This window comes from Helicoverpa zea, chromosome 8, assembly GCF_022581195.2.
Source record: "Helicoverpa zea isolate HzStark_Cry1AcR chromosome 8, ilHelZeax1.1, whole genome shotgun sequence".
Classification (NCBI taxonomy): domain Eukaryota; kingdom Metazoa; phylum Arthropoda; class Insecta; order Lepidoptera; family Noctuidae; genus Helicoverpa; species Helicoverpa zea.
The window spans coordinates 9,213,174-9,223,639 of NC_061459.1; the positions used below are offsets into that span (position 1 = coordinate 9,213,174).

Sequence of the window (10,466 nt, forward strand, 5' to 3'; positions counted from 1 at the left end):
ATGAAACAAAATAGTTCCATAGTTTATAATTTGAAAATGATTAGTAATTATTAGTTCGAGCATCCTAAATTAAAGCCTAGAACTTTGATAAGATCAAGCTCTATTTGTACCCGTCGAGAACGTATAATGGTCATACTGTTAACAGTATTTAGTTCGATAGATAAATAAAAGATGACGCTAGTGGTGCGATACCATAAATTTTATTGTGAACGGAGCTCCCAACGGTGCGCCAAATTCAAACCCTCAATTTATTTTTATCGTTACTCTTAATACTATAAGCCTAAAAGTATGTAGTTTTAAGTCTAATTCAGCATACAGAAGTTTGGAATTATACATGTAGGTACCTTTCTTGTATATCATTGAAATAAATATAGGCCTACGCCTAGCCTACGTCCGCAAATAATGTAAGCAGGTTATTTTGTCACTAGTCTTAACTAAATCTCTTTATGAGGTACATAATTATCATTTACGACTTGTTGTTAAAGTAAGTATCCGTTTAGCGCTAAACATTCATAGGCAGATAAGTAAACTTCGCATTAACATGTTTCATTTTACGGTAGCACGCACTACGAGCGTGTCTTGGAACGGGTCAATAGCGCTCAATTAAAACTCGTAATATTTTGCTAAAAGAAATCAAGGAACGAATTGATAAGGGAAATATTCTCGCAGTTTTAAATAAATACAAAGGTAAGTATTGCTCATAATGTAACAGTTTAAATATAAATGTGATTCCATTTACTTATTTTTTATTTTGTAGTGTCCACTTAAAATTAATTATTCATTTAAACATCATACTAACTAAACTTTAACTAATATTTTCATATTATAACCGGGATTTTCCCAACCCATAAATATTACTTCATACATTTAAATACATTTTAATGTAAATATATCTAGGCCTTGTTTTAGTTATAAAAATATCTTCAATAAAAGTAGCAGGTACTTTTTAATAAATATTATTTTTAATCTGGATATAATATAGTAACTTATAGGTAGTAATATAGCAGGCCATGATCTGTACATAAAATCAATTGAGCAATGTTGGAAATCAATATATTTGTATAGAGAGGTGTAACTAATTCACCTGCAGAAAGAGTGGTTCATAGAATGTGAGGTGGGAAATCATCAGACATAAATAAAATACAAAAAAATAAAATTAATGGCCTAGAAGCTATTTATCATAGCTATACAAAACGAAGGCCTCCGTCGCGTCTGGGTGTCTGTTAGCGATAAGCTTGGAAACTAAAGCATCAGATTTTCATACAGTTTTCACTTATGAAAAGAGGATGGTTTAAGTTGGATGGATGTACTGATGCAATTGGTTGTTATTGAATAAGTAACAGTAGGAGAAGCAAGGTTTTGTGATTTTCACCTTTAGTGGGTTTAGTCTTCAAGATACCAGTAGCTTTTTCGTTACTAACATGTCTATATGAAATGCATAGTTAATCAATTTCATCTAAGTAGGAGTAGTTATAAAGTATTATAAGAAAAGTGAAGTTCCTAGGTTTTCCGACAGGTTTCCTATAATCGCAGTAAAACTTAACAAATACTTATTCAACGGCTAATTAATCACTCAGGTTTTATGTAAAGACTATACCAAGGTGTGGTTTTCTACTCTAGTTTTAATTTATTCTAGCTATGTTTTACGTTCCTATCAGCTCTATATAAGTATACATTTTATCGATTTAAAGTGGAATCAGAATAAAATCATAATTCAGATTTTCATAAGTTACAACTGCATTCATTGTTTATAATAATGTGAAGCTTACGAAGATATTTTTATTGAATTGTGACTTATAAATTATGCAAGGAATAGGTATACATATTTCTTTTACATTTAAATCAGGTTTCAGACTTCTAATACCTACCTATACTATTATTTATTTAACATGAAAAGAATCATTTGTTATCTCGGAAGCGTGTTGTACTGAAATTATCTCACGTTACGTAAAATTTTTGATATTCGTTATAAATATTTGTATGTCTGATGACCCCAATTATAATTTGATGTGCTTCATGGCGAGCTACTTAAGTTGTCACGTTTACAAAGACTGATACAACATAAGGGCGTTGCTCAATTACTTCGATAATGATAAGCCGATAAACATTTTATAGACGAAGTTATTGATGCTCACTGAAGTTTGAATTCGAATGCAACTACATAATGCTTTAAATACTTTGAACTGTTTCCGTGAGAGAGATTAACGCATTTATTGCGGCAGCGACGCTACAATCCTTGATTAAACATGCAGATTAATATAAATACATCCAGGATGTCCTTGGAAGAATACCTACGTCAAATGGGATTGGATCAATGGACATGGTCAGGGGTCATTTAAGAAAAATTAGGCCTAAATTGTGGTATTTTTACTTAAGTACCTATTGCATCGCTATTGTGTTCGTCGAATGATCCTGGTCCAATATTCTATTTGATTCACAGGTACATCAGGGGACACCCTGTATATAATATGTACATAGTTGTGCGTCTACCACTCGTCTATAACCATGGCATGCATGAAGTAGATGCAGTTTACTAACACAGATTTACACAGTGTGCATTTAGATAAGACTAGCGACGGGTACACTCCGGCCATACAAAACGTTCAATGGCTTTAGTCATTCAAGTTAATATGTTTGCATAGTGAACTAGTCTCTTTGTTCCAGGAAACATTACATGCCAACTCATTTGATTCATTTGTCATATTAAAGTGATTGCTGTTTTAAAACTTATCAGTTTCGTCCGCAACGTAAACGGAGACTGTAGTGGGCTTCGCATAGGCGCCTAAGATAACTTAGAAAATGACAAAGGCTAAGAAATTAAATACGAAGTTGAAGAAAGAAGGAGACTTTATCCCTCCCGATGGGGGCTGGGGATGGATGGTCGTCGTGGCTGCGGGATTTTCTAACGTAAGTTGTTCTCATTTAAATCTATTTTTGCCCTTCCACCTATTGTTATCAAAGTATCTAACAAATGAACATCAATTAACAATGATGCAGCCATAGGTATTGTGGTACTCAACGAAGCCGGCATATAACAAATGTTGCTCTCTATGGCACTTATCTATGTGTTTATTGCACATAACATTTTGTTTTATAGCCTGAACAATAAACACAGGCAAATGTAATTGTATATCGTGAATCCACGAGCTCTCACTATACCGACACATGACTGACCTTACCTAATTTTGCGGCTGTGCTACATGTGCATGATCGTACGCGATAGTGGCATCTGTTATTCTCCGTATGGTATTTTAACTAACTACGTTTATTAATGAAGGTTTCACTGAGGTCAATGTTTATGCTCAATGTCCCTGATATACTTAAGGCCTGTTCTTGAGCACCTTTGTCAGTGGTTCATTTATTATTTTTTAAGGAAGAAAAATGTCCAGATACTGGCCATATCAATCCTTGCATAGATCAGACTTAAGACTATGTACTCTTTATGGGTGCCCATTATCTATATCCCAAAATTGTCGATGTTTCTAAGCGTTTTTTATTATTTTCTGGGATATTCATTTTGTCGTCAATTATCCCAAAAATACGTTGGCTAGGGCATGTGCATAGGATGGAACCCTCTCGATTACCACGACGTGTTCTTCTTGGTGCAGTAGCGAATGCAAAAAGAGATGTTGGGAGGCCGTTGCTCCGTTTCAAAGACTACATCAAGCGAGACATGGCAGCATTTAAAATCGACCACCGTGACTGGGAGAAGCTCGCAGAGAAACGTCCTGAATGGCGCAAACGTGTTGCAGAGGGTCGCAAATTTTGCGATGAAGCCTGGTTCGGAGTGCTTGCTGACAAGAGACAGAAAAGACATGAACATGGTTCGACACTAATGTCCAGTTACTTCTCTTGTCAAGCCTGTGGTAAGAAATGTCGCTTTCGTATCGGTCTGTTCAGTCACGAAAGGCGTTGTATCACAGACACCACCACATAAATCGTCTGCAATAGACGAAAAAGGCCGTTGGAATCCCAAAAATAGTAAGGGTTTGGCTTAATCCACTTTTCCTCCGTGAGAGAAAGAAAAACTGAACTTTCAGTATTTATTGAGTCCAGAAATCCCCCTTTTCAGTTTTGCGTATTCCATTTACGCATAATTTGAGATCAATCATATGGTGGGAGGAAATTTGATTCTTATCAGAACATAATTACAGAAATCCAACGAGCCTTAATTATAAATGTGCAGTTATCAATATAACAATACAATCGAGGTTTAAGATGGATCGGTGACGTATCTTGATATATTCTTTGATTAGCGTATAATGAAGGATAAGTTTTTATTATGCGATAACGTCTGCATCAAAACAATAAATGAAGTAGATGCTACTGTTTTTTTATAGATTGTGTACATTGTCCTGTCCTGTGTGTATGGAACTGTCGCATTCACTTTCGCTGTTCTACATTGATGTTCCATAAGAAAGAACACGTAATAAAACTGACCGTTGTAGAACAATGAAATAATTCTCCTCATACACTTTATGTCTAAGTCTAGCCTGCTGTTAAGGAAAACGCAGAAACAAACGTGCATAATAATAAAATACTCCATATGTTATAGCTGTTTATGGCATTTATTGTGATCTCAGAAACCGTGGAGAGTCTATTATAAATTATTTAAGCATTCATCAGCTAGATAAAGGAATAATACCTAGTTTAATAACGGCTAGACGTTTCTAGGTCGTTGTTAGGCCACGTGGTTTTAACTTGGAGTGTGTCTAGACTTTTCTGATAACTACTAAGTATTCCGCTAAGCGAAAACTACGTTTGAGATAAGGAAATACTTAGAATTTCAGTTGAAAGTGGATTATTTATGTGTCATACACTCTCTGTTTTCGCTTTGCTTTGAAGCTTTTCTCTAAAGAAAAACTAGGTAAATACATACCAATATGAAACTAGGTACCTAACTGCAAAGTGGAGACAGAGAATCCTTATACTATTGCCAAGACTACCTAGTACCTACGGAATATATACTAATTACCTAGAAGATGCTCTATAACGATCTAGTCGTAGGTATTTATGTAGTCGTGTTTATTTATAGAGATTAACCGTCTTACCACAAAAACTTTTTAACGTCAGTTTAAGCCTTGTCTAAAAAAATGTCAAATTATGACGTTGACATATGGTTCATTTTGGAGCCACTATTTTTTTAGACAGGTGTAAAACAGGCGTTAAAGTTTTTGTAGTAAGGCCATAATAGTTTAATAGTCTTTATTTACGTCCACTTGCTTTGGTACTGCATCAATTATCAAGTGCAAAAGCGGCTGTAGGGTAGCTACTAGGTACCTGGATATGGAGAAAAGCTTTTGTTCTTTGAATTCTGTTGCGACTGATATTCATCTTAAATATCGTACGCATCGCACATCTTGTTTGAGTTTCTATATAAATAATACTACGATCCGTTGCGTGCGTTGCGTCCGTTGCGTACGATACCGACAAGTGGACGCTTAGCTTTAATCGCCATAATTATGTGCCAATTGTTGTCCAATGTAGGAAACCAACAAATACCGCCTACAAAGTTACTTACTTATGACTGATTAGTAAAATGTCGTGTTCCAGCTATCAGCATTGCCGATACTACAACAGTTCGGGCTCCTGTTCCGGGACAAGTTCACCCGTCTCGGCATCAGCAGTTCGGAGACGACCACTATAATCAACATGAACTCTGCCCTGACCTCTTGCGTCGGTGCGTGACGCGCCTTGCATGGTAACTCTCTGATACCATACCGGCCCCTACATAATTAGCTGTCATTAAAACTATATCTATTCCTTTATCATCAACAACCAATGAAATTACAAACTTCGATCTGTTTACAAAATTTGTTTATTTACCTTGTACAAACATTACGAGGATTTAAGAGTTATCATAAGTTATCACTGTGCATAAAGTGTAATTTTGCAATAACTATGAAATTAAGATTCGTCATTACAGTAATATAAACAAAGATGAACAGAAGAAAAAAGTGGTGCTAATGATCGATAAACATAATGAAAATATTTTGAACACTTGAATTTATCACAATATTGACGTAGACTTCATGTTCTTCCACGCATTCATAAGACTTTACAATCTCAGAAATATCTTGTGTAACTTTTCCATTTGTTTTCATTTCAGGTTTAGCAAATGGTCCAGTATTCAGAACATTCACCTACAGACAGGTGTCATTAGCTGGTGCAATTATTGTGTTCATATCTCTGATCCTGACCACCTTTTCTTACAACTTCCTCACCTATCTTATATCGTTCTCAATATTGTACGGTAAGTAAAACTATGATAAGTGCCTATTCAAAAAACGTAAGTTCCAAATGAAAAAATGTTATTCTACTGTTTTCAGGTGCTGGCTACGGTATAAGCAGTTCGGCGAATGCCCTTGCTCTAAACACTTACTGGAAAAACAGAAGAAGGTTGGCAACCGGACTATCATGGACCACGACGGGTCTAGGGCCTATCCTGTGGCCACACATTATCACAGCTCTTTTCGCAGCATTTGGCGAAACGGGAGCTATTCTTATCATAAGTGGAATTTCCTTACATGCCATCGCTGGTGCTTTATTACTTCAACCAGTAGAATGGCACGCTAAAAAACCAAACGACAAAGATGAAGATCAAGAGAAACTGTTAAAGACCGAAACGAAAGATGCTCCGGTTGAGAACAAAAAACAAGAGAGTGGATACTTTAGTCAAGTATCAAAATTTAAGAATTTAAGCGCGTTCTCAAGTCAATATCTTTACAATGAAGATGATCCAGTGAATCCTGGTTATGAAATTACAGACCCTGGTGTTCCAATGATGTTGCGTGCCAATGATGGCTATTTCAGTCAGTCTAGGCAATCCAAAAGCAGACTCTCTTCACGAGAAGGCTCGAATAGAAATTCACAAATGAATTCGCGTTTGGCGTCAAAGAAACCCTCTATGACGAATTTAGTAGAAAATCGTTCACGTAAATCGTCAACATTGTACTTAAATGAATCTAAGAAAAACTCAGCAGCGAATTTGGGTGCACTAGCTCAAGAGCGTGATAATTATAAACCAAAACGAAAAACCTCCATTACTCTGGAGACGCAAATTCCAGAATCTGAAATTGAAGACTGTCCTACACTAAAAGCCCCACAGGATTTAAAAGCCGATGAAAAAGCAGTGGTGGAAAAAATCGATCCAGCGCATGCTAAAGTTATAGCTGACAGAGCTGAAAAACATTTTGCTGGAAGCAAAAGCATAAAGTCATTTAAAATGGATGGTCAGTACGGTGAAAAGTATAACAAAGACAATCATAGTAATGTATCTCTTAGAAACCAAAATAAGAGTGAAGATAATGATGAAAATAAATATTTGAAAGATAATCACAGCAACCAGTCGTATCGTACACGACACAGAAGGAAATCTAATAACTTTAATTACGAAAGTGAAGTATTAAAACAGGCATCGTTAAAATTAGAGCAATATTTAAAAGAAAGTGAAGACAAGCCGGACAAGATAAAACTTTTGATAACACCGGTGGAGGAAAATGAAAATGATGATGTTTTTGAGGAGAAAAAAGAGGAAGAGGTCGAGGAAGACGAAGAAGAGGAATTAACGTTTTGTCAAAAAGTTGCATTGTTTTTCGATTTGGATTTATTGAAAGACTATACTTTCATCAACTTGATGTTGGGCATTACGCTTGCTAACTTTAATGAACTAAACTTTTCAATTTTAACACCATTTATTCTGGGTGATTATGGGAAAACTAAATCTGAAGTGGCTCTATTTATGTCACTTCTGGCTGGAGTTGACATTTGTGTGAGATTCTGCATACCATTCGTTGCTGGTAAAATTGGATGGGATAACAACTCATTCTTCCTTTTCGGAGTTATGTCCATGGCTATGGGAAGAGTAGGTGAGAAAACTTCAAAATTATATTTATGTAACATGGTCTTCCGATAATTTCAATGGTTATTTAGCATTTTTTGTGATTTTTAACCTCAACTTATTTTGAGAGAATAAGGAGCCGAAACTTTCAAATGATTGTACTTCTGTTCGTATAGTTCGGCCATTCAGAGAATGCGTTCCTGACACGTCGCGATTGAACTGACGACGTAACTACATTCATTGATTATTGATATATAGTTCGGCCATTCAGAGAATGCGTTCCTGACACGTCGCGATTGAACTGACGACGTAACTACATTCATTGATTATTGATATAATAATGTTGTTTTAATGCTCCTCAATTGTTAAAACGGTAAACAACCAGCAAAAATATTTTTATCGTAACTGCAACGCCATTGCAAAGTTACGTCGTCAGTTCAATCGCGACGTGTCAGGAACGCATTCTCTGAATGGCCGAACTATAATAATGTTGTTTTAATGCTCCTCAATTGTTAAAACGGTAAACAACCAGCAAAAATATTTTTATCGTAACTGCAACGCCATTGCAAAGTTACGTCGTCAGTTCAATCGCGACGTGTCAGGAACGCATTCTCTGAATGGCCGAACTATAATAATAGGTGATTCACTTTACAATCCAATCCTTTAATATTTCTAATGTGCCTATTTCTTAATACTAATTGAAGCCCTTTTTTGTTTCAGTCTTAGCATACTGTCAGAAGTACTACGTAGTTCTTCTAGTGGCAGTAATGATCGGCTTCGGCAAGGGTTTACGAACTGTATTCATGGCTCTTGTCATACCCACCCATGTGCCTCTGCATAAGCTGCCCGGAGCGACTGGGATACAACTGATAACTGCTGGAATGGTTTACTTATCTTTAGGACCTGTTGTCGGTAAGGATTCTATCTTAACCTTTATAATGTTAAAAATACGTATACGTGATAGTCAGTTTACACACAGAAAACAGTTATTTGAATACAAACCATGTACGGGGCTAATTTAAAAAAAAAAAAACTACTACTGGTCTTCTGCTTTTCCACCGAATCTGGGTTGTTTACCATTTGACCATACCTTTATTTAAGCGATCGCTCTTACTGAGGAGTGTCTGCCATATTGATCATCTCGTGTCTCCTCAAAATATTTAATTATTCAGTTGCACTCAGTTGAACTGGAATCAAACAAGGAAGATAGCAGATATCTTGATGAATGTTTTTTTTGCAGGTTGGATAAAAGACAACGCGTCAACGGCAGTGACGTTACATTGCCTCAACATATTCACTTGGCTAACAGCCCTATCGTGGGGACTTGAGAAATTCATCACAGCAAGACGACACAAGAAAGTCGAAGAAGACGATGTTAAAGCTTAATTAGAATAAGTGTTTTATATTTTAGTAAATTTTATCATATTTTTTACTGTGTATTTTTTTTACTATCTTCAGTCTGATAGCAATAATCTCCATTAAGTATTTGAATAAATTCAAACAAGCAAAATATGGTCAATTAAGGAACCATTGTTATAGATTTATCCAATTTTATTTAGAAATCAAAGGCTGTAATTTCGAAGCACCAGACAATTATTTAGAAGTGCATGGAAACAAAATAAAAGAAACAAAACTCGATAAAGATACGAGAATAAATAGACTTTGAGAAAGAAAGTGGAAATTGAAAAAAGGATTTTAGTATGAACACTCAATTTTATATCATCATTTTCTTCCTGTATCCACTAATAGATTTACACCGAGATGAAGGAAATACTTAACCTTTGTATGACTATAGAGCAATGATGCATCATTGGTTAATGGCGGCCGGATTTTGATCAACCCGTGTCGTTTGTACCGAGCAATGACAGTGTTAACAGGTCAAACGGAATTCGTCGGTGCGCAGACGCATCTCTGACGTGTGTGCCCTTTGTCATGCGTTTAACATTGAAACTAGTGAAAGTGAAAATATACAGTGTAATTTTTGTGTTGTTGTGTCAGTGAAAATGTGTCCAATAAAAAGTGAAAAGTACTTCAAGATACTATAGGTACCCAAGTCTACTTTCTTGTGTAGGATATTTATAAAAATACCCCTTCTAAAAATACATGTAGAACTTTTTAGTATGGTTGGCGCCAGTGACTCTAACCTTAGCAATCATTGATAGACACACTTTGCATTATTTTTTTTGTAGGCACCTTAATTATTCGGATCGTTTTCACACAACTATGTTTCATAACATATACGTCTTAAACTTAGTCTAGACAGTACAACTACCTATAAGAATAGAATATTCTAATATATTGCCTGCACATAAAATATTTAAATGATAAATGTGAAAAGTTCTATCAAGGTTCCTAGTGTTTTAAAAGTTCATATTACTTAAATCTACTAGACAATCCCGTTTTGAAAAGAAAAATATACTAAATGCGGGATGTAAGACTGAAATTCCATATTTTATTATTTTCCCCTGACAATTAGATAATGGTGCACAACGAGATTACGAAATGAGGTCATTTCATCTACAATCTTATGAATTAGTTATTAAATGATAACATATCGTCAATATTACAAAGTACATAAAATATAGATGGCATAGTTTCACACCTACAAATCTCACAGTTGGTATCA

General features: G+C 35.5%; 1 protein-coding gene across 2 annotated transcripts; it reads left to right on the forward strand.

Moving 5' to 3' along the window:
- Nucleotides 1–530: 530 nt before the first annotated feature.
- LOC124632460 lies at nt 531–9,272 on the forward strand. Of its 2 annotated transcripts, none has more exons than XM_047167312.1 (7): nt 531–687; nt 2,665–2,907; nt 5,554–5,680; nt 6,110–6,253; nt 6,330–7,868; nt 8,561–8,752; nt 9,081–9,272. In XM_047167312.1, exons 2-7 carry the CDS (start codon nt 2,800–2,802, stop codon nt 9,224–9,226), a joined length of 2,256 nt encoding a protein of 751 aa, XP_047023268.1. In that variant the 5' UTR covers nt 531–687; nt 2,665–2,799; the 3' UTR covers nt 9,227–9,272. The 2 variants fall into 2 exon arrangements, with proteins under 2 accessions (XP_047023268.1, XP_047023269.1); XM_047167313.1 differs by having other exon boundaries at nt 532–687; nt 2,735–2,907.
- Nucleotides 9,273–10,466: the final 1,194 nt, after the last annotated feature.